This window comes from Macrobrachium rosenbergii, chromosome 4, assembly GCF_040412425.1.
Source record: "Macrobrachium rosenbergii isolate ZJJX-2024 chromosome 4, ASM4041242v1, whole genome shotgun sequence".
NCBI lineage: Eukaryota > Metazoa > Arthropoda > Malacostraca > Decapoda > Palaemonidae > Macrobrachium > Macrobrachium rosenbergii.
Window position 1 is genome coordinate 44,052,696 of NC_089744.1, and position 23,427 is coordinate 44,076,122.

General features: G+C 42.1%; 1 protein-coding gene across 21 annotated transcripts in view; it reads left to right on the forward strand.

The window, feature by feature from the left end:
- The first annotated feature begins 212 nt into the window (after positions 1–212).
- Positions 213–23,427, forward strand: part of LOC136833716 (UDP-N-acetylglucosamine transferase subunit ALG13-like) — a 539,859-nt gene continuing 516,644 nt past the window's right edge. For 15 of the 21 annotated variants that reach the window (XR_010851592.1, XR_010851593.1, XM_067095956.1 and 12 more), the window contains exons 1-2: positions 213–348; positions 11,357–11,480. Coding sequence is in view for 19 of the 21 variants with exons in the window: in XM_067095956.1 (XP_066952057.1) it covers positions 11,358–11,480 (123 nt within the window). In the remaining 2 variants the exon portion in view is untranslated. The other 6 variants (XM_067096047.1, XM_067095948.1, XM_067096000.1 and 3 more) reach the window with 6 other exon arrangements.

Here is a 23,427-nt window from a genome sequence, read left to right on the forward strand (position 1 = left end):
TGAAGAGTCCTAAGACAAACTTTCAAACTGAACAATGAGCTTTGTGGTTTTAAACTCAAGATCGAACTTTGTGGCTGGCAAAGAAATTTCTTTTAAGAAAAAGTATAGTATAGAGAGAGAATTAAGTATTGACATGCACTAATTTTTACATATGCCAGTATAGTTATTAACATTGATTTTACTCATATTTCTTTACTTGTGTTTCTTAATTCCTAGAATGAAGGCGAGACAGTCTTTCCACTCAAATTAAATAGTCGCAGAAATGAGGCCATAGAAAACATTTTAGGCCGGTCGACCATAGTCAGGTGTGACGTCACAAAACACGATAGTCAACGCCACATGCGGAACGTAAGTACCTCAACAACATTTTCGGTCTGAAATTCTGTCGGGTTGTACTAGTCATGTCGTGTTTGTCAGGTTGTGCGAAACATGAGACGTAATCCCGACGGAACCCATTTGTATGAAAGTGGATGCCTTTGCAGTGGCACATGCACAAAATGAATAAAACGGGTGATTGGTGAGCTCTATCCGAGACTGCTTAGGCCACACAGGTCCAAAGGGGCTGCCCACCGGGTACGTCTGGTTCCTGGCCTTAGCATCTGCTTAGGCCTTGTGTACAACGGCTTAGATTTTACCCAGAACTACATCGAGGGTTCGTGAAGGTCAGGATATATTACGCTTGACAACCTTAGGCTAACAGCCCTTGTGGTTTGGGAATTAGACTAAGGCGAGCTAAAGGTTGAATAACCTACGCCAAAGCCGAGGCTAGAGACCACATTAGCGGTAGTAGGCTTTTGGGGAGCTGATGCAGAGTAGGGAGGTACCCCGAAGGGTAGGCGTGAGGCCCAGTCAGACATTACCTTCGTTACTTGACGTTGGGCGTCATGCCCAGATCTGGGCGGGGGCAACCCCAGCTACAGTAGTGTACCCGCCTCCCCACTACATAACACCAGGCTTTGGCTTACTAACTCGGATGTTTCATCTGGAGGAAAGGCTCAGGCGAGTGTGACGTCTGTTAACACAGAATAGGGCAAGGTAGCATAGGCTGTTTTGAAATTAGCCTAGGTCAGAGCCAGCCAGTTGTGGACAACCTCAAATTTAATTGCCTCATCTGAGTGTCAGCAATTTAAGCCTATTGGCAACCTGTGCCAAGTTTTTGGGGAATGGTCAGTATTCTGACAGTAGGCCTAACTTTTCATAAAACATTCGAGTCATATGCTTTGCCAAAAACACTTTGAATTTTTTACATTTACTTCAAGGTATAGCATACGGGAGGTTGCAGTTTGTAGGAGTTTTCTTTGAGTGAAAAGCTGGGTTGATTTCTAAGGTTCAGTGACTTGCATCCATCACTTTGTCTTTCCTTGGGCTTTCCTGTTTTGAATGTTGGCCCATTAGGCCTAGGCCTGCCGAGGGCAAGTCTTTCGTTTCAAATACTGTGGGAATACTTGCCTTTGATTGGGTAGTTTTGAGAATGACGAGAGGAGACTCTAACACTGGCTCCGTGCAGAAGCTTAGCCTAGTCCATGTTTCCAAAGTTGTGTTACTTGGGGAAGTCTAAGGGGGTGAACCCCTCCCCCCAGCCAGGTCAAGGCACAGCCTGTAAGCCAGGTTAGGAAAGTAATGTTTTTTTAGTTCAAGACATTATTCTAGCAAAGGTTAGGTTTTTCCATCGGCGGAACCTGTCTGTCGTTCTCAAATGGCTCCTCAGATTTTCTTTATGTAACATCACCGTGCATTCATTGACCAAAAGTCGTGCCATAACTTTACATCATTATATTTCATTTATCATTTTGGCTGTGAAGATGATTTACTAGGTTCAAGACGTGGAAAAAGTCATAAAAGCAGCATTTGAATGTGTGTGTGTGTTGCAACTGGAGGTAATTGATGATTGTTTGTTCCTACACAATATACAAACCCTTGGTCCTTTACATAAGGAAATACTTTCAGCAAAGCTGGAACGGCTGTTAAACTTTCGAACAAGGTGGTTAGGCAGTTAACTACTGTCTGGTAGATGGGAGGCCTGCCCAGATGTAAACATTCCAATTTGCTTTGGACTGTCGTACAATGCAGATGTGTTTGCCGACTCTGTGCCCTGATCACGTTTTGCCTTTTTCCCGATGGGATCTTTCTTGATTTCTTTTGTGTGCATTACATCTGCGTGTGTGTACGATATTTGTATAACATGCAAACCCACGAAGCATCTAGACCTGTACAGAAGGCCGTCACCCAGCTCATATACCCTGGTGTTGACAGCAAAGGTTGCACCTACTTCCAATCACCATTGATGTTGACCTTCATGTCCTCTGCACCAGTTGCAGGGGACATGACTGCAACCCAGAATCTACTTGTGCTGAGTGTTGCTCTTGGTTGCCTGTAAAGTGGGTGAAGTTTTCAGGAAGGAAACAGTACAGGAGGAAAGCTTCCAAAGCGCCGTCAGAGGGGTTCACACCGCCGACTACACCTTTGGTTACTAACCCTCTTCCTCGTTTCTCCCTCCAGCCAAACTTCCTCTCTTGACTGCTTCTCCTTCAGGAGCAATCTCTTCCTCTTCGTCTGGATTCGCTTCGTCAGGTGGAGATCATTGGGGTTTTGGGGAATCACGATGATCTTTTCTCAGGAGCCTCCACTCGCTCTGAGTTAAAAAAATATACCTTAGTTTAACCAGACCACTGAGCTGATTAACAGCTCTCCTAAGGCTGGCCCGAAGGATTAGACTTATTTTGCGTGGCTGAGAACCAATTCGTTACCTCACTGGGGGAGTTTTTCCCTCAGAGCGAGAGGCGTCTCCTTCTGCTTACCCGACTTTGTCTCCTTCTTCAGGTCGGGTGGCTGAGCTCAGTGAGGTGGCCAAGCTGCATGAGGCTTGGATCTCTTGGGTGCCCCATCAGTGCAAGGTATCCTGGCACCCTTGAAGGCATCATGTGCTTTGGAGTTTCCTGTGGTGAAGGACGCTGCTGTCCCTACCACTACGACAACGGTGACCATGACAGCATTCGCAAAGGTTCCCGTGTCAGTGCCTACACACTTCCCAACCTCAAAGACCCCGACGGTGGTGGACCAGACTGGCATGCATGCTCCTGCCCCCCAGTACGCCTTGTCCTTTCCGCTTACTGCCTTCGCGCAGTTCCAGTTGCTCCTGCTTCTGATGTTCCTGTGGTTCCTGCTGCTCCCTCTTGGATGGGAGACCTGACTGCATCTTGAAGAGGAGTCGTAAGGTGTTGTCATTGTCGTTTTCTTTGTTGTCTGCTGCCTCCTCCCTTCTGACGCTCACCTGCTAGAGAAGAAAAGGCTGCCCCCCAAGGCCTACCATGTGACTTTAAAGGGCTGCCTCCCCCCACAGGGGAAGCGGTGGAATCTCTTGTTGGCTCTCCCGGGTCTTCGGACCCTGGAACAGTTTCGCGAACCCCGCCGGGGTTTTGCGTCTTGGGAGCCTTGAGTGAGTGAGCCCCCAAGGTATGCACACTTGAAACCAGCTCTAAGAAGTCCGCTTGAAAGACTGGTTCTGTGCCTGTCCGTTCCCAAGTTTCTTCGCACACTTGGGTGGAGACCGCTCCGTTGATCTTTCTGTACGAGATTCGGGAGTGCCGGGTGCTCAACAAGATTGAGTCACTCCGAGTACTTGAGTCTCCACGGAGTCTCGAGTACCGCAAACCAGCACCAGAGAGTCTGGTTTAGGCACAGCACGGGAAAAAGTGCCGAAGCACGCAGGTGCTTCAACACTTCCTGCCAGTATTGCTTTGAGTGCTCAGACAGGCTCCCAACCCAGTGCTTCGGACTCGTGGGTCCGAGCACTCAGAGACGCAGTGAGGAGGTTCCCTTTACAGTCTTCTCGTCAGGAGGCACAGCCTCAAAGATGACTGAAGCGCATTGAGAGGATTGCACAAGTTCACGTCCGACAGCACCCAAGCACTCGATCTGGCCAGCCCTCGCTCACGTTCGCGTGATCGACCCCACTCCCTGGAGGAAAGTGCATGGGTGTGTTCGCGTGAACCTCTACGCTCTCCTCAGGATAGCACCTCACCACAGCGTAGGCGCTTTCCTAGACCCGTGCTGCCGTCACCACTGCAGGTTGGCTACCACCTACGGCCTTCCTCTCTTGCCGGTTCTTCCAGTACGACCGCTCAATCCCCCTCACCTGTCCCCTCAACCTCCTGAGATTTCGCTGGGAGGCATGAGTCGGACAGGAGGGACTCCAGTGAGAATGCTTCTTCTTATCCAGGGTTCTACCATGAAGGCCTACACCCCGGGTTCAGTTCTCAGGCCGACTCAGTCATGCTCCCAAGTGGACAATGGAGGATCCCAGGGGTCTGCCGAGGTTCTTCCTCCTGCCGGGAGAGTTAATCAGAAGGACCGCACCTTGGGAGGACTCGAGGGTCCTCTTACCCAGGACACAGACACCCGTAAGATACAGAGGACTTTTTCGGATATCATCGCGCTGATTCATCAGCACAGTGATTCAGGGAAGTGACCGTGGCTTCTTCTGTGGATCGTCCTTCGCACCTCGAGTCCTTTTGGGGTCCGAAAAAGGAAGCAAAAGTTTTGGTGGGGCTGCCATGGTCCATGCTTTCTGAAGGGGTGCTCGTGCTCGTTCAAGTGAATAACATGGTCTCTTGGTAGGATAATTCACTTCGATCGAACCGTTCAGAGAAGCTTCTTCCCCTCCTCTGCCATGACAGAAACATTTCTACACACCTATGGAGGGCTCGTTGCCGACTATACAGGTAAACCCAGGCCTAGTTCATCTAGGCCTGGGTCTTTAGCTGTAGCAGCTCACTGCGGAAGGGGTCTCCCTCTCGCAGCAACAAGCAGCTAACCTGGAAGCCACCAGGCAGTCTCCTGGCTGGATCTGTGGCCGTTCACTGCATCCAAGGTTGCCACCTCCTCGGGTTCGATCACCCCTGGAGAGGACTCAGTCTTTAGGAGACTGTGCCATTCTGGAGGTAGGGCTATTTCCTACCTGGTCCACCAGACGGCAAACCTGGTGCTGAAAAGGAGGGACACTGTCCTGAATCAGATCTCCAGGTCTGTAGGGCCCTAGTCATCTCTGACCCTCAGGAATGGACTGTTGTTGGGTTCTGCCTCTCTCTTCCCCAAAGAGTTGGTAGATGCTGTGGTGGTAGACAAGAGGCGTGCCAAGGACAACAACCGCCTTGTCCACCAGGCAGTGTCAAAAACCTCTGGGTCTTCGCGTGCCACTGCGGCTCGACCCTGGATCAAGGCAGCACTTCCTTGGCCCATAAGAAGACCCCGGCTTCAGAGGGCACTTGCAGAAATACCCAGCCTTCTTCCACCTGTGCCAAGAAGGGCGTGCAAATGCGCTCCTTTCAACCCTCTTTCCAGTCGGGAAAAAGGGGCAAAGGTAAGAAGAAGAAGGTAGGACGCTAGGGGCGGTGTTCCCCTCCAGCTGCTGCCATTTGTTGGGGGGGTTGCCTGTCGAGCCATTGGGCAACTTGGCAGCAACATGGAGCCGACTCCTGGGTAGTAGATGTCCTTCGGGAGGGCTATCTACTTCCCTTCGAGTCTCGGCCACCTCTCACCAACAACCCGGTCCATCTCCTAGGCTACATTCCCGGCTCACCGAAGGATCTAGAGCTCCAGGAGGAGGTGCAAGCGATGCTGAAGGAAGGCACTGTGGAAGTCGTTTTGGATTGGTCCTCAGGCTTTTACAGCCGTAACTTTCTTGTAGAGAAAGCCTTGGGGGTGTTGGAGACCAGTTAAGGACCTCTCTCCCTAGAATTGTTTAGTTTGCCAGGCTCAGTTCACGATGGAAACAGCACACACCGTGCTCTCTTCCATCAGGGAGAACAACTTCATGCTTATGGTGGACTTGAAGGATGTATTTTCAAATACCCATCCATCCGTCCACTCTCAAGTACATATGCTTTATCCTCGGGGAGACCGTACTCCATTTCAGGCTACTCTGCTTCTGGTTCTCTACCACTCCCCAGGTGTTCACGCGAGTGTTCACCCTTGTGTCAGCTTGGGCCCATTTGCATGGGATATGTCTGTTGAGGCATCTCGACAATTGGCTCATCGTGGTGAGCTCCTGCTAGCAGTTGCTCCAGGACAGGGATCGACTTTTCAAGTTCTTCTACAGCCTATGGGTTGTAGTAAATCTTGAGAAATTCGATCTCATCCCCAAGCAGAGGATAAAGTACCTGGGCACTGATAGATACAATAGCAGCAATAGTCTTTTCCTCAGACTCTCATATCAGCAGGTTCAGGAAGGCAGTGCAGCTGTTCCTGTCTCGATGGGAACAGCCAGCTTGGCAGTGGCAGGTCGTCATTGGTCACCTGTCCTTGGAGAAGCTTCATTCTCCATTGGAGAAACAGACGAGTTCTGTTCCCAGTCTCGAGATCCCCAGTCCTATACCATTCCTGTATCGGAGGAAGTGAGACAGGACTTAGACTGGTGGATAGACAACAGGGACCTCACAATAGGAGTATCTATACATACTCCCCCTCGCGACATGCTCCTGTTCTTGGATGCATCGAGCAAGGGATAGGCGCACACCTAGAAGAGTTGCTGGTTTCGGGTGTGTGGAACCGAGATGACAAGCACCTTCACATCAATATCCTGTAACCCGAGGTGGCCTTCCTTGCCTTCCAAGAGTTTCAGGATCGCGTGATGGGACACTCGGTGGTGTTGATGAGTGACAACACCACAGTAGTGGCCCATGTCAACAAGCAAGGGACCTTGTGTCCCTCCCGTTGCATCAGTTGGCAGTACAGGTGCAAGAGTGGGCAGTAGCTCACTCGGTAGGGCTGTCAGCCAGATACATTCCAGGCAAGAGACCCCCCTTGATATGGGACCACCTTGACATGGTTAGGGGGCTCTTGAACCCCAGGAATTTGATTCCTTGTTTGAGTCCAAGAGTCTCTTATATTATCTATTTCTTAGGACTAATTTTGTGGAATTTTCCACTTTTTGTAAAATTTATTGGACCTGATAAATAGGAAAAGATATCATAATTGGGATTGGGCTTATATCCAAAGCTAAATAGGGGGAACTGTGGTAGGACCATCAACTACCCAATAATGTTCAGACCAGAGATCTCAGATTGATATCTCAAAGGCGGAACTATTCTTTAGGGCTGGACCATGGATTCCAGGTTGGTCTGGTCCTATGGATAGGACTCTCAAGCATTCTAGCCAGTTTGCCCATGATATGATCAGGGTGGGGATGATAGTATTTTCGTAATACATTCGGTCCTATCAAGCAGGTTTGGCTTACACTTGGGCCATTCTAATCATGTGCCATTCCCTGTGGAGTCGAGTAGGGTAGGGACATGGTCATTTGGGAGTCAGCTCTCACTTGTTCCATTGGTGGAAGAATAAACTACATGAAAGGCTATTGGTATCTTTTTAAAGTTTTCAAGTTCAATTTCTTTTTTTTTTTTTTTACCTCCAGTCTTTTTGACAAGTATAAATAAAGATTCAAGTACCCCTAGGCTATTTGATGTTACTCTCTCGGCACAGTTGACCACTGCTGGAACCTCCTCCTCTGATAATCTTTGCTTAGGAAAATCCAAGAAACATTCTAGTTTAATTACACTGGAACCCTATGCTCCAGTACAGAGCAAACCTTATAACCCACCTAAAAAAATTAAATATTCCACTGACTCAACCTTGACTCACTTTGACTCCCTCTTTGGGAGTGGAAGTTGGTCAAGGTTTCTAACTTTAGAAACAGAATGTAAAATTTCAGCCCTAAAGTTAGAAAACTACTTATTGAACAGACACTCAACGGCAGCAAAAACTAAAGAAGCCACAACTCAGTCTATTGAACAGAGTTTTTCACTCATTTCTTCCATTGGACGGCAGCAATGTTGTTTAGACAGATAAGAGAAAAGATGTGGCTTAAAGAAGCCACAACAAAGAGTCAGTCTGAGTACTAGAGACAGTCCCAAGTTTTTCATCAAAAAACCTCAGAATTTTTATTATTCTGCCATTTAGGAGCCATATTTCTTCCATTGGATCGGCATCATAACCCCAGAACATGCGTCGTAAACCGGTAAGTAATTTCTGATGAATATATTTGAAAAGTGTCGTAAGCCGAACCCATCATAACCCGGGGACTGCCTGTATACGTGTGTATAACAACAATAGATAATACTGTATAAATGTTAAAATTAAAAAACAACGCTATGAATATAAAAAAAGATATCCCAGATTCCAAGATTGTGCGGCATACAATATACCAAGTAAGCAAAGAAATAAGTATAAATGCTAAAAATTGCAAAAATAAAACTTGAAGGTCAAGATCTACCTTAAAAAATAATTTTAGGTCAAAACAGAGAAATAAGACCATGTGTCCTGAAACCAGTGTCAAAATTGTAGTAAAGATGGTCAGGCAAAGAAGTATTGTAGAAATGAACCTCTCTGCTGCGTCTGTGGATCTGAAGAACATGCCACACGATGGAAGTGCAGTAAACCAAAATGTATAAACTATGGGCAAGACCATCATGCAAGGTCAAAGAATGTATCTACCGTTATTATATACAATATACAGTAAAAAATATTTCAAGAAAGAACTGGTATGTCTATAAGAGAAGCTAAATTGGAATTGAAAGTGAGAGGAATTCAAGATCTGTCTAAGAAACACACGTTCTTCAGTAACAAGAACCAATACAGTAAACCCCCCGTATTCGCAGTCTCACGATTATCCGCGGACCCGCTTATTCGCGGATTTCTCTGTGGAACATATATACGCATTTTTCGCTGAAAATTCGCCCATTCACGGTATTTTTTGCTGAGAAATATTCACTAATTACTGTATTTTCATCTCATTTCCATGACTAAATGCACTTTTTGTGATAAAACTATTAAAATACTCAGGTAGTGCTCGATTTACGGTAATTTGCCTTACGATAATTCAGTTTTGCAATTAGGTAAGCAATTAATACCGATACGCCAATATTTATAAAATATTTTAAAATTTCACGCAGGCACAGGCAGCAAGAGAGGCCAAATTACAATAGACCAACTTCTTTTCCTCCATCTCTTTATCCCATATTCTAGTTAGAAAAGTAAAATATAATGATAAAAGTATTGTTAGTAATGTTATACTAATGCGTAAATGCATACAGCCATAACAACAGCTGTTTTGCTTGTATTTCAACCATCTTACAGTAATACACAATTACCATAGTTATAGTACAAATGAAGTTAAGTAGAATAGGACTGATATATTTTTACATTTACCCTAATCCAGTATGGATGAAAGATCGGCAAGGAATATACTGCTAACTTTAAGCTGCAAGTTGTAGCTGAAGCTGAGAAAACAATGTTCAAGCTGCTAATGACTATAAATTATTGTGCATCAGCAACATGGATGAAACTCAACCATCATTAAAATTGGAGAGAAAGTATTTTAATCAAAACTACGGGGCATGAAAGAACACATTACTGCTATTTTTACGCTGATAAATGATAAATACGTAAAGCTTGTATTATGATTAAATCAAGTGAAAATAGCGAACAGAATCTTGATTTTTTTACACAAAACAAATGCCCCCAAACAGCCAGCATCATCTATTAACGAAAAAAATAGCTAAGTTAATTTGACAGTGAGACGTATTTGTTATATTTTGACTTAAAAACACTTCATATAACAAAAAATAACCTTGTCCCATATAAAGAAAGTATCTAGAGATTCATTTACGCTAACTAGAAGCGAGAAAAGCGCTCTGAACTGAGTTAAGCAAAATGAACTTACCGCGTAATCGATTTCCAAACCAAAACATTGATCGCTATGATCGCAATTTATAATACAAAAGCGATATAAGAATATATACAATATTATTGGATACAGTTTTTAATTCCGATAGAAATTAAATCTCTTCAATTGTACCGTTTTAAACATTTATCTGTAGAATGTCTATTTTAAACTCATTATTTATATCTTTTCCAATTTCATTCATTCTCATCAAAGCACTGAATGACCCTGTGGGACCCAGTGCTTGGCTTTATGCCTAAATCACATATTTCAATATGCATCTTTTGAACACAGGCAGAAATTCAAGGACACTTTTACTTCCAGGTAAGCCACCTCAGACCTCCATACGAGAACATTGCCACGGTTTATGCAACGTCAACTTTTAATTTTCCGGATTTCAGTATTTTGTGTAAAGCTTGGTTTGAAACTGAGCTAAGACTGTTAGAAGCCTTTAATATAGAGAACCCGTAACTCATTCTACCTGAGAGATGTCACCCACAGGTCCTTGGATACCTTTTCCTTGGGACTTATGTACTTATGCTTATGTAAGTCTGGGGGCATGAAAGCAGAGGGACTTGACTTTTTCTCTTCCCTTCCTCCTCTTTGGAGCACTATCTAAGTCAAAGTATCACCTGGGACAGGCTAATACAGGTAATGACATTGAATACCAAATCTTAGCGATCTATCTTTGCAGTGTCACCGTACACTCTTCTGTTTCACAAGCGGATGGGGGACCAGTGGTTGAGCTGCCTTCCACCTTGAATTCCTTAGGGGGATTTCATGGTTCCTGAACTGTTCCTAACTCAGCAAGACGCTACATACTCTCACTCAGGCCCATGGCCCTACTACCTTGTCTTAAGGTATGCCAGCATGAGTGGGAGGCTACAGGAATCATTGCATCCTTTGCTCACTATTGCAGCAGAAATCTTGGCAATTCTGCTTGTGATTCAACTCCAGTCAGTTGTCAAAGATCAGTTCCCATCTAAGGAGTGAGTCTCTTATTTAGAAGGCAGTAGTTTTTTATTTCCTTAGGAACAGATAAATTTTAAAAACAAACTGTATTTTTCCTAAGTATGCAGACCAGAGACTTTTATCCCACTCACACCTCGACCACCCTGTTTTGTCCCTGTGGTTGAAGGAAAAAATGCTCGAGTGATGGTAGGTAAGGAGTGTTCCCCCATTCACCCCCCATAACCAGCTTGTGTTTAAGGCTACTCTTTTATGAAAGGCTGTGGTTTTTCCAGAGAAAAATATAAATCATTATTACTTTCAAGATTTGTTATCTATTTTCAAATGCATCCATTAATCAAATAGGAAGTAATCCTCCCTACTCCACAAGCTTGTTTCTCTTTCTTTTCATGAAATAGTCGAGATGATGGCAGGCAGTACTAGGAGGCAGAAACTTTGTTTTGGGAGTTTTGTGGGTTTTGAATACACTAATACTAGTTTGGTAAGACTGGAACATCCGCATCCATTGAAATAAGGCAGTAAATAATATTGATTTGTGTGAAGGATTTGCTTTGTGTTATAAAACAATGATGGTACCATTATGAAGATTACTATTTTACCCCCCCCCCTGCAAAAAAAAATCAAGCAAGCTATGAAGTTAACAACCCCTTTTTTTTTTCTTTTTTTCAGAATGCGTCGGCGATTAAGTAGCCGAGCTTATGACCCATATGATGAGTGGTTAGAGTCCTTAGGATTGTACCGTAAGCAACTTGCACGTGATGGCTCGTGCTTGTTTCGAGCTGTTGCAGAGCAGGTAAGTTCATTGACAGTCTTTGAGGTGTGTCCTTTTAAAAATGGCAACTTTTTTTGGGGGGGGATGAATTTTACATACTATTAAAGATAGCTTATATTTTGATTTTAAATATTTTTATGGTGATTGGAGATGAAACATCAGCAGTGATAAAATATTCTCTTGTGTACTGTTATAATATGTGTGATAATCATAATCAGCTAAACTTGTAATGAAATATGGTACAGTAAATCAGATAAAGTAAAAAATATGGCAATGCTACCTACATCAATCTGTTGTGAATTGCTGGATTTGTTTATTTTCTTGTTTTTTTATTCTTATGGTGCAGTAATTGATATTATTTTCAGTAAAGAATATGTACAGTACAGTACTGATATATGAGAGAGAGAAAGAGAAGAGATTACATCGTCACAGAAAAATTGCTACTGGAGCCTACGTATGAAATTAGGATTTTAAATATTTTTATGGTGATTAGATCTATACAGTTTAAATAGATTCTGTAAGTGGAATAACATGTTATAGATATTTTGCTGTGTTTTCTCAATACAGTATGTGTATACTGAGAGAGAGAGAGAATGATGGCACAAGAATTTTTGTTATAAATTTATGGGAGATGGTGAGGACTAAACGCAAAATGATGTAAACCAAGAACTTACTGTAGTAAAATAATAATAATAATAATATATATTTATATATATATATATTTTTTTTTTTTTTTTTTTTTTTTTTTTTTCATGAATGTATTTGTACATAATCACGAAAACACTGACATGACGTGACAAACCTAGCATTCTGTTTGGAGGTACGTGTCCCATCGTTCTGAACTACCCACGTATTTTAGATGCTCTATACAGTACTAGTACTATCCTAAAATACATACCTGTACAGTAAACATTTCAAAATCATCTTACAACACAGGAAAATATCAATATATGTAAAATGTACGCCCAGGGCATTACAGTATGCACAGAGCAGTGCGCAAAGTTATGTAGGCCAAAGAAAATGTGTCTGAATGATAGGGGATACTGAAGAGTAACAGTTACAGGCTGGTATACTTAATTTTGCAACATGACTTTGAAATGATATTAAGGTGTTATGGGATGATAGTTTGAGGTATATAAGAGTTTGAGGTGTACAAGAGTATTTTTGTTTGAACTGTCAATTTTAGCGATGAACTGTTAAAATAGGCAGTTATAAGCATTTTAGGGGTGCATATAGCCTACTTACGAGTAACAGTAGTAGGAGAGTACTGTGATAATTTATTGTATATATTTGTTTTGAACTCCCAAATTAAGCAGTGAAATATTAAAATAGGCAGTTATAGGCATTTTAGTTAAGGGGGTACAAGGTATTTGGCAGTTATAATTATTTTTAGACAGGATTTTTGCATTTCTGTGGAATTTGCATTTCCACAGTAGGTACTGGAACTTATCTCTGCGTAAAAATGGGCGAGCACTGTAATAAGATTAAATAATAACAAATAAAAATAATAATTCTCTCTCTCTCTCTCTCTCTCTCTCTCTCTCTCTCTCTCTTACTGAGATATATGTTTGTTTTGTACGGTAAATAAATGATTTACTAATTTTCAGATATTGATATTAATGTAAACAGCAATAATATCAGTTAAAGAAAATACTATAGTGAATTAGTAAGATTTTAGTTTATATAAATTAATAAATTATGTAAAATTTTAAAGGAATACCTATCGACCCCTAATCTTTTGCTCTAAGACTTGGAGAGAGAGGGGGGGCGGCCATGAACCTGCCGGATATGTCAAGTAGCCTGACAGCATGGGTTGGGTGGTCAGTGGTGCTGACTTAATGGTCAAATACCACTACGAAAGATATACTGAAATATCTCTCTCTCTCTCTCTCTCTCTCTCTCTCTCTCTCTCTCTCTCTCTCTCTCTCTCTCTCTCTCTCTCTCTCTCTCTGGAAAAGATAGAATTTTTATGGTTACTGAAATCTCTCTCTCTCTTAGGAAAAGATAGAATTTTTATGGTATGTTTGTTTTGTATGATAAATAAGTGATTTGCCTAATAATAAGTACTAATTTTCAAATATATTAATAAGATTAATAAGATATAATAATAGTAATAATAATATAATAATATACTGTAATTACAAGATTTATGCATTTCTATAGTAAGTTATGAAACATTTTAAACAAACAAATTTCAACCCCAATCTTTTCTCGAGTCTTGGAGCTTAAGGGGGAGGGTGAAGCTGTTAAAGATGTCAAATTACTACATTTCTGACCAAAGATAGATAGATGTTGCCACAATTGATAGATCAATTTTTCTTTTTTTCTTCCTGCCTTTCTCTCCCTCTCTCTTGCCAACAGGTAGAATGTGAGAAATAAATAGATACTGTACTTAGCTCAACTCTCTCTCTCTCTCTCTCTCTCTCTCTCTCTCTGGAAAAGATACTGCTAATTTGACTCTCTTTAACCAGTTGGTATTAACACATATGCACACTGTGTGTTTGTTCTAATGTTTTAAAAATGTGTAGTTAATACATGTTTGGAAGACAGAAAACAAGCATATAAATTTTGTAAAGAGAAATGGATTAACATTCCTCAAGAGATTAAAGAGATAAATTCTCTCTCTCGATCGATCGATCGAAGTGCCCGTTCTTGGTCTGAAGACGCATTCGTTCTTGGTCTGAATCAACCCGATTTCACGTGTATAACATACGACTAGAGAGTAATCTACAGCTAGAAGTGTTTGTGAACTGTCGTTGATTAAATTAAAGTCAGAATAGCACGATAAAGCGTTGACTAAGGTTTTTTTTTTTTTTTTTTTTCGAGTGAAATATTAAAAATTGAGCATCATGGAAGCGTCTAGCAACAACAGTGGCAAAAGATAGAGAAATCTTGCTTGCCTAGCAGACTACCAATATGATGAATTGGCAAGCAGGGAGCTGGGGTTTCTTATTGTTGAGATCAATAACAACTCCAACCAAAAAGATGCAAAAACATACACAGACAAAGTGAAAGGATTGATCCTTCAAGCTGGAACAAGTCAGCAGAAAACATAGTGAAAATAATTGAAGGAACACCAAAGAAAGTCCAAGTGATCGAGAGACTTGTAAAGAAAATCTACATCAATCAATACATTCCAACAAAGAAAATGAACAAGGTGAATATGGTGAATATACTGATTGATGCAATAGGAAAATGAATGCCTAAAGCATGTAATCTTTGTAATGTGTGGTATAGCATTGTAAATCCACATAACCTGATAGGAAATGCTGTGCATGCTACGTACCAACTCACCCTACATGCGCGGAAGTACAGCAAAATAAAAAAAAGGACACAAAAGTATTTTGCTCAACATGTCTAATATGGATAGACAGTGTTATCAAGTCAAGACTTAATTTACAAACAGTTGAGGATGAAGAAAGTGAGGAAGAGGAAGAAGAGAAAGACAAAATAGAAGAAAATAAGATTGAAGAGATAGAAAACAATAATGAAAACAAAGAACAGGATAAGAGTATGGATGCAGAGAAACTCATAGACTCTACATTTGAGGCAATACAACAGCATACATATGAAGAAATAAACTATGAAATGACAACCCAAAATAAAATCCCAAAGAGGTTGTACCTGGATATACACACTGACAGGAAAGAGCAAGAAAAAAGAAAAGAAAAGAAAGACATAGTCTGCACTCTTTTGAAAAGAGGGAACTGCAGATTCGGTGAGAGATGTCACTACAAACATGCCAAGATATGTCAGAACTATGAGATTTATGGCAAATGTGCATATATAGACGGCTATGAGGTTGAATGCAGCGATCTACATCCAAAAATATGCAGAAACTTGAGAGAAGGAAAAGGGTGCAGATTCAACAAAAAGTGCAGGTATATGCATCCTGTAGCCATGAAGAACAAAAATCAAAATCAAACACATATCAAAAATCAAAGTAAAAATGAAACAAAGAAAGAAAGGAATAAAGATTATGAGACGAAGCCAGCACCACATTATGAAATGTCAGCATCACGATATGAGGCATTACCACCCAGGTACAGTGCAACGAAGCAATGTATCTACGATGCAAAGGGATGGTGCAGAAATGGAGATAGATGCAGGTACAAACACAAAATGAATAAATATGAAGATGGAAGATCAACTATATTGGAAAAGTTGGATTTTTTAATCTCCAAAGTTATGGAAATGAAGAAAAGAAGAACATATCAGAACAGGAAAGAGACATGGGAAAATCCTTATTATTACCCATATTAGATAATGGGAATAACACGCAAACCATCATATTGATGAATGCGCAAGGTTTAGTTTCGAGTAACTCAAAAAGAAAAGTAGAGTTCTTAGAAGAACTAACCCAAACTGAAAAAACAGATATAATGAATATAAGTGAAACCTGATGCTCCCAAGAGACTGGTAATGATGATCATATAAAGATTTCCAAACTTATAGGTCAGATAGAAAAAATAGGAATCTAGGGGGAACTATGATATATGGGAGAGACGTAAATCAAGGGAAAAATCTGTGAGAAATATAGTAACACAGAATGTGAATTAACAGCGGTAGAATTGGAATATGAAAAATTAGTGAACATCGTAATATACAGACCCCCTAATACTAAAGAGTTTGATATAATAATAGACAAAGTAGATGATATATGTAAATATCACAAAGAATGGAATATACTCATATCCGGAGACTTTAACTTTCCTTTCGTAGATTGGAAAGAATGAATAGGAGACTGTGGTTGTATTTATACACATAAAAAAGAGAGTAATGTAGCGCAGAAGATAAGAGGCCATTTGAAAAACTATTAGATATGCTACTAGAACATAACATCCAACAAATAAATCATCTACCAACAAGAAAGGATAATATTTTAGACCTAGTATTTGTGACCGAGGTGAATTATGTTAAAGATATAATATATAATACGAGTATTTCAGACCATAATGTCTTAGAATTAACAGTCCATTCCAAAGCAAGTGAAAACAGAGATAAGCAAGAGTCAAAAAAGTGGGAAGGATATGGAAAATAGAATTTCTATAGTAAGAATATAAAATGGTCAGAAATAAATGAAGAATTAAATAAAGACTGGGAAAACATATTCGTAAGTGATAATATACAGGTAAATAAGGATATATTATTATATAAAATAGAGAAAATAGTGGATAAATATATACTAAAGAAGAAAATTAAACATCAGTCGTGCATACCAAGAGACAGAAGGATCCTGTTCTAGAAAATGAGAAAGTGGAAAAAAGCTCTTGCAAAAGAAAATAATGCATGGAAAGTGGTAGAACTAAAAAGCAAGATAGAAAATGCTGAACGAAAGATTATACAATCAAAAGAAAACGAAAAACGGGACTTAGAAGAAAAGACCCTACAAAGTATCAAGCAAAACCCCAAAATTTTTTACTCATATGCAAAAAAGATGAATAAAAGAAGAGTAGAAACAGGCTCTCTAAGAATTGAAGGGCGATTTTGTTAAAGAAAGTGGTTCATTCAATCGCAAAGCCGCTCGCAATATTATTAAGACAAAGTGTAGGTACAGGCAAGATTTATGAGCATAAATTAGCATATATTACCCCTATTTTCAAGTGTAGATACAGGCAAGATTTATGAGCATAAATTAGCATATATTACCCCTATTTTCAAAAGTGGATCAAGACTAGAGGCAAATAATTATAGGCCTGTGAGTCTGACATCTCATATGAAAGGGTAATGAAGAAAAATATAATGAAACATTTAATGAAAAATACAGGTTGTCCATCACTAATCCAGCATCATTGGGACCTGGAGGGTGCCGGATTAGCCATTTATTAGGCTAGAATACACGAAACCCAGTAGCTAAGCACCTCATCTTAGAATTAAAATATCCCATAAATCAGTACAAGTTGGTTAACAAAGAAAAGACAATTATCAAATACAGGCAGGTAGTGCTCGAGTTACGATAATTCAACTTACGATATTTCGAGTTGACGATGGGGTTAGCAATTAATACCGGTACGAAAATATGTAGGAAATATTTCTAGATTTCGCGCAGGTGTAGGCAGCAGGTACAATCAGGCAGCGAGAGAGACCAATTTACAGTAGAAAAACTTCTTTTCCTCCATATCTTTATTCCATCTGCTAGTTAAAAAAGTAAAAGAGAATGATAAAAGTATTGTTAGTAACATTATACAGCCATAAACAGCCGAACGGGAAACTTGTTTTGCTAATAATCGTATCGGATAACAACTGTTTTGCTTGTATTTCAACCATCGTACGGTAATACACAATTACTGTAGTTATGTTACAAATGACGTTAAGTACTGTACAATAGGACTGATATATTTTTTACACTGTACCCCTATTCGCTTTAGAGAAAAGATTGGCAGGGAAATATACTGCTACAGTAACTTTAAGCTGCAAGTTGTAGCTGAAGGTGAGAAAAAAATGTTCAAGCTGCTAATGACTATAAATCAGAGTTTCCCAAACTTTTTCAGGCTGGCGCCCCCTTGGCTTCCAGATGGATTCCTAGCGCCCCCCTCCCCCCGATACACACACGCGAGCATTATTATTATTATTTTTTTTTGGGGTGGGGGCGGTTTGCTTCAAATTGAAAACAACAATATTAAACACGAAGATGTATTTTGCAAACAATACTTAATTTAATAAACTTGGTCTTCACAATTACTGTTAATGGGAAGGGTGTGCTTGGCGCAGGGATATCGGTTTCTCCACATCAGGCTGGAACTCACTACGAAGAAGTCGTAGATCCCCACATTCGCTAATTTTAAGTCTGTTTTTTTTTTTCTTTTAATTACTTGAAATTAAATGCTCTTAATGCCACCCTGTCGCCCCCCAACCACCCTTTTTGCCTCACCGCCTCCCGATATCAATCCACCGCCCCCAGGGGGCCAGTACCGCCCACTTTGGGAACCACTGCTATAAATTATCGTGCATCAGCAACATGATGAAACTCGACCGTAAATAAAACTGGAGAGAATGTATTTTAATCAAAACTACTGGGCATGAAAGAATACAAATTACTACTGTTTTCACGCCGATAAAAGATAAATACGTAAAGCTCGTATTATGATGAAATCAAGAGAAAATAGCGAATGGAATCTTGATTTTTTATATAAGTAACTTACCAAGTAATTACATAGCTATGGTTCCCTAACCTACGGCAGCTTAGAAATTCAAAATTCGCGTGGTGGCGCTGTTATCGTTTGTGTGTAGGTGATAACGTCCCGTCACCATCTGGGACTCGAGGAAACAAACCAGCAGAAAACTCAATTCGTTTTCTTCTGGTTAATATCGGAAGTTTTCACGCAGCTGCTTCTTCGCCTTTCAGCTTGGTTTTGCATGAATTTTGGTGAAGTACTCAGAATTTGTTGCTTTGTGGTTTGCTGCCATTGTTTTGAATTGTTCTTCGAGTTAACTTTAGTTTAATCAGTTAACGATGTCGGATTCCAGTTCATCTAGTATTCGCTTTTGTTCCGAGGGTTGGAGGACTAGGCTAACTAAGCTTTCATACGATTCTCATACAAAATGCACTAAATGTAGGGGGCAAGAATGTAGTAAGGATAATACTTGCATGGAGTGTCAGGATTGGGAGGATAAGAAATGGAAAACATTGAAATCTCATCTAGACAAATTAGAAAGGGATAAGAAGAGGAAAGCAGCCATTAGGGCTGAAAGTAGGGCTAGTGCAGAGTCCATTCCTTCGGATAATGTAGGGGATGACGGAACTATCTCTCCTCCAATTCCTCCTCCTCCTCCTCCTACCCTAACTTCTCCTACTTTACCATCTGCTCCTGCACCAGGTTTCCATGATTCCGCTCTTAGTGCCATTGCCAGCCTCGAATCTAGGTTTGATCGGAAATTTACTGTATTATCTAGTACCATTATGGAAATGGGGTCAGCTATTAAATCTCTAATGGAAAAAAATGTTAGTGTTGACAGTGCAGTCAGAAGTGATAGTGCTGTGAATATTGAGGAGGTGGCTGTCCGTCCCACCAGTGCTCCTAGACGAAGGTCACTGTCCCACTCCCCCGCACAGGGGAGAAGACATACCAGAGGTCCAAGGGAGGCTGGCGGGGTTTGTTCACGGGCAGTCGCCCCCTCCATCGAGCCTGTCTTGGGCTCTTAGGCTACGACTAAACGCTATTGGAAAGGCATTCCTGTGCATCGACTTTCTGATTCGGATTCTTCCAGTCCACGCCAGAAGCCATATCGCCTCTCTTCTTCTTTGCACCCACTCAAGAGACATGCGAATATTAGCGATTCGTCTCCCCTGGCTGTCAAGAGGCTCAGAGAGACTAGCCCTCAACCTTCCTGCAGCTTTCAAGTCCAGCCTGTTTCTCCTGCTTTTCTTTGATGACAGTCGTGAGCGCTATAAGCGTTCTAAGTGCCCAACTTCTGCCAAGCGCCCGCCGACTCACGCCAGGCTTCCACAGGTGAGCGCCTGGCGCCCGCCGACTCACGCCAATGAGCGCCCGCCGATATTCACCAGATTTCCACCAGTGAGCGCCCGGTGCCTGCTGTCTCACACCAGATTTCAGCTCTGCCAACTCTTGAACTTCCAGTCCCCACAACCGAATTCCTAGCTTCTTCTTTTGGTACCAATGCACCTTCGTCGGCTATTCCGCCTTCTTCATCGGTTCAGGAAGATTCTTTAGCCCCACTTAAGCGCCAATTGACCGAGCTTGTGGGTCTTTTGAAGAATTCTGCGTCTGCTCCAGAGTCCAGGGATAAATCATTGTCTCCTATCTCTTTGGAGGAAGAAGAGAGTGTTCAGGATACAGTTCCCTCTTCTTCCTACTCGTCTCTCCTACGTTTCCTCCTGGAGAATTACCCAGACTTCTTCAGGCCTCCTTCACCTACTTCTCCAGCTTCTACCTACCTCATGAAAAAGCATCCGTCGGAAATTACCAGACTACCCAAGCTTGTTCTTTCCTCCTCCTCAAAGAAAGCTCTCAAAGAAGTTCATGCCTGGCTGACCACTAAGAGAGAACAGGGCAAAGCGACTTTCGCCTTTCCGCCCAGCAAATTGTTGAAGATGAGATACTCTTATTATGCCACCGGGGAACTCCTTCCTTGGGAGTTCCTGCCTCCTCCCAAGGGGACTTCTCTGGTCTGGTGGATTCATCCCGTAGAAAGGCTTTATTGTCAGCCAAGATGTTTTCCTCAGCCGAACTAGACCACGTTATCAAGAATATTTTTAAGGTGTTTGAGATCTTTAGTTTCCTTGATTGGGCCATCAGGGCACTAGGGAGTAATATTGAAGACTGCCCAGATTTAGCTGAAGATCTTGCCTCTGATTGGCTTGGAGTTATTTCATGCTCAGACAGAGTAATTAGAGATGGCTCTTTGGAACTCGCCTCCCTGTTTTCTATGGGTGTCCTTAAGAAGAGGGAGCTCTGGTGTTCGTTCACCTCGAAAGGAGTCTCACCGACACAGAAGTCAGCTCTACTCTTCGCTGCCTTAGACAAGTCTCACCTCTTTCCTCATAATATAGTGAAGGATATTCTTTTAGAGCTACAGAGCAAGTCCACCCCTGACTTGTTGACTCAGTCCACTAGACGTCCTAAGGAGCCTGTGCCTTCCTCATCTAGATCATTCTCCCCTCTTCAGCCTCAATCCTTTCGTGGAGGGAGAACTACGACCCAGCCTGGACCTAGATCAAACTTCCGACCTCCTACGAAGTCCATCAAGAGGTCGTCCTTCAAATCCAACCCCAAGAAGTAAGAAGTTAGTCCTCCGCACCCAGATAGGAGCCTGACTTCTGCTTTTCTGGAAGAAATGGGAGAACAGAGGAGCAGATCGATCCCTGGGTGATCAAGGTTCTCAAAGAGGGCTACTCCATTACTTTCATGAAGACTCCTCCCTTAACTACATCTCCTATTGCCTTGACAGCTTACTCAAAAGATTCCATGAAGTTTTTGGCCCTCTGTCAAGAAGTCAAACTCCTTCTTTCCAAAGGAGTAGTGGAAGAAGTCCTAGAGCCCCACTCAGAAGGTTTCTACAATTGCCTTTTCGTGGTTCCAAAGACCTCGGGGGGGTTGGAGGCCTCACCTTATGGGAATCAAGATCAACTTATATCTAGACGATTGGCTTCTCCGCTCGTCGTCAAAGGAAAAGTGTGCGGAGGACTTGAAAAGAACTCTTCACCTGACACAGGAGTTAGGCATCCTCATAAACAAAAAGAAATCCCTTCTGATTCCATCTCAGGAGATTCCCTATTTAGGGATGACACTGAACTCTCAGACTTTTCAGGCTTTTCTGTCGCCCAAAACAGTTGCGAACTGCTTTCAGACTGTCAGTCAGTTCCTTGCTCTTCCTTCCTGCTCGGCAGTGCAGTGGATGAGTCTTCTGGGGACCCTTGCTTCAGTAGAGCAGTTTGTAAATCTAGGCAAACTGCACATGAGACCACTTCAGTTTTTCCTCAAAACGAATTGGTGCAGGAAAACCCAACCAGACTCTTTCATCTTCCAGATTACGTCGGAAATCAAAGAGGATCTCCAGTGGTGGTCGTGCGGAAAAAGACTTCGGGAAGGGGAGTCTCTTCTCCCAGTACACCCAGACCTTCAATTTTATTCAGATGCCTCCGACCTAGGCTGGGGCACGCTTTTGGAAGGTCAGGAAGTCTCCGGAACTTGGACTACAGAAAAAAAGAATGCTCACATCAACATAAAGGAACTGCGAGCGATTCACTTGGCCCTTCTATACTTCTCGGATCTGGTCCACGGCAAGAAGATTGTAGTACACACGGACAACACCACAGCTCTTGCATATATTCGCAAACAGGGGGGCCACTCATTCCTTTTCCCGGTACGAGATAGCGAAGGATCTCCTTCTGTGGGCGGAAGAGAACAGAGTCTCTCTTGTCACCCGGTTCATTCAAGGGAGGATGAACGTGATTGCGGACGAATTAAAACGCCTCAAACAGGTCCTTCCAACCGAATGGACCTTAAATCCAGTAGTCTGCGACAAGCTTTGGAAACTGTGGGGCAAACCCACAGTGGATCTTTTTGCGACGTCGAGAAACCACCGTCTGCCCCTCTTTTGTTCTCCAGTCCCAGATCCTCTAGCATGGAGCACAGATGCAATGCTTTTGGATTGGACAAGCTTAGATGTGTACGCCTTCCTAATCAACAAACTGTCAACGCATCAGAACACCTCCATGACCCTTGTAGCCCCATTTTGGCCAAACAAGGAGTGGTTTCCAGACTTGATTTGCCTTCTGGTAGACTACCCAAGACTACTTCCACAAAAACGGTCTCTGCTCAGACAACCCCACTTTCTCAGATTCCACCAAAGATTATCCTCTCTGACTCTGACAGGCTTCAGACTGTCAAGGGCCTTGTCAGAGCAAAAGGGTTTTCGAGACAAGCTGCAGAGGCAGTTGCGAAATGCAGACGAGCTTCTTCTACAAAGCTCTACTAATCAAAATGGACAGTCTTCAGAAGGTGGTGCAGCCACCACAACGTCTCTTCTTCTGAGACATCTATAAGCCAAATAGCTGGTTTTTTAATTTTTCTAAGTCCATCAAGAAGCTATCGACCTCTACCATCAAAGGGTATAGGTCGATGCTCAGCTCAGTTTTTAAGCACAGAGGAATGGACCTATCTTCTAATCAAGATATCACCGACCTGATCAAATCCTTCAATACGTCCAAAAAAGATAGTTCTACCAATGTCTCTTGGAACTTAGACGTTGTACTGAAGTGGCTCGCAGGTCCTCAATTCGAACCTCTTCGTTCCGTTTCCCTGAGGAATCTCACGAAAAAGTCTCTCTTTTTAACGGCTCTCACTACTGCCAAACGTGTTAGCGAATTACAAGCAGTAGACAAAAGAATAGGATTTGCACAAGAAGACGCAGTCTGCTCCTTTTCTCTTGGTTTCCTAGCAAAGAACGAGGACCCTTCTAAACCCTGGCCTAGGTCCTTTGTCATCAAGAACCTTAGGGATATATT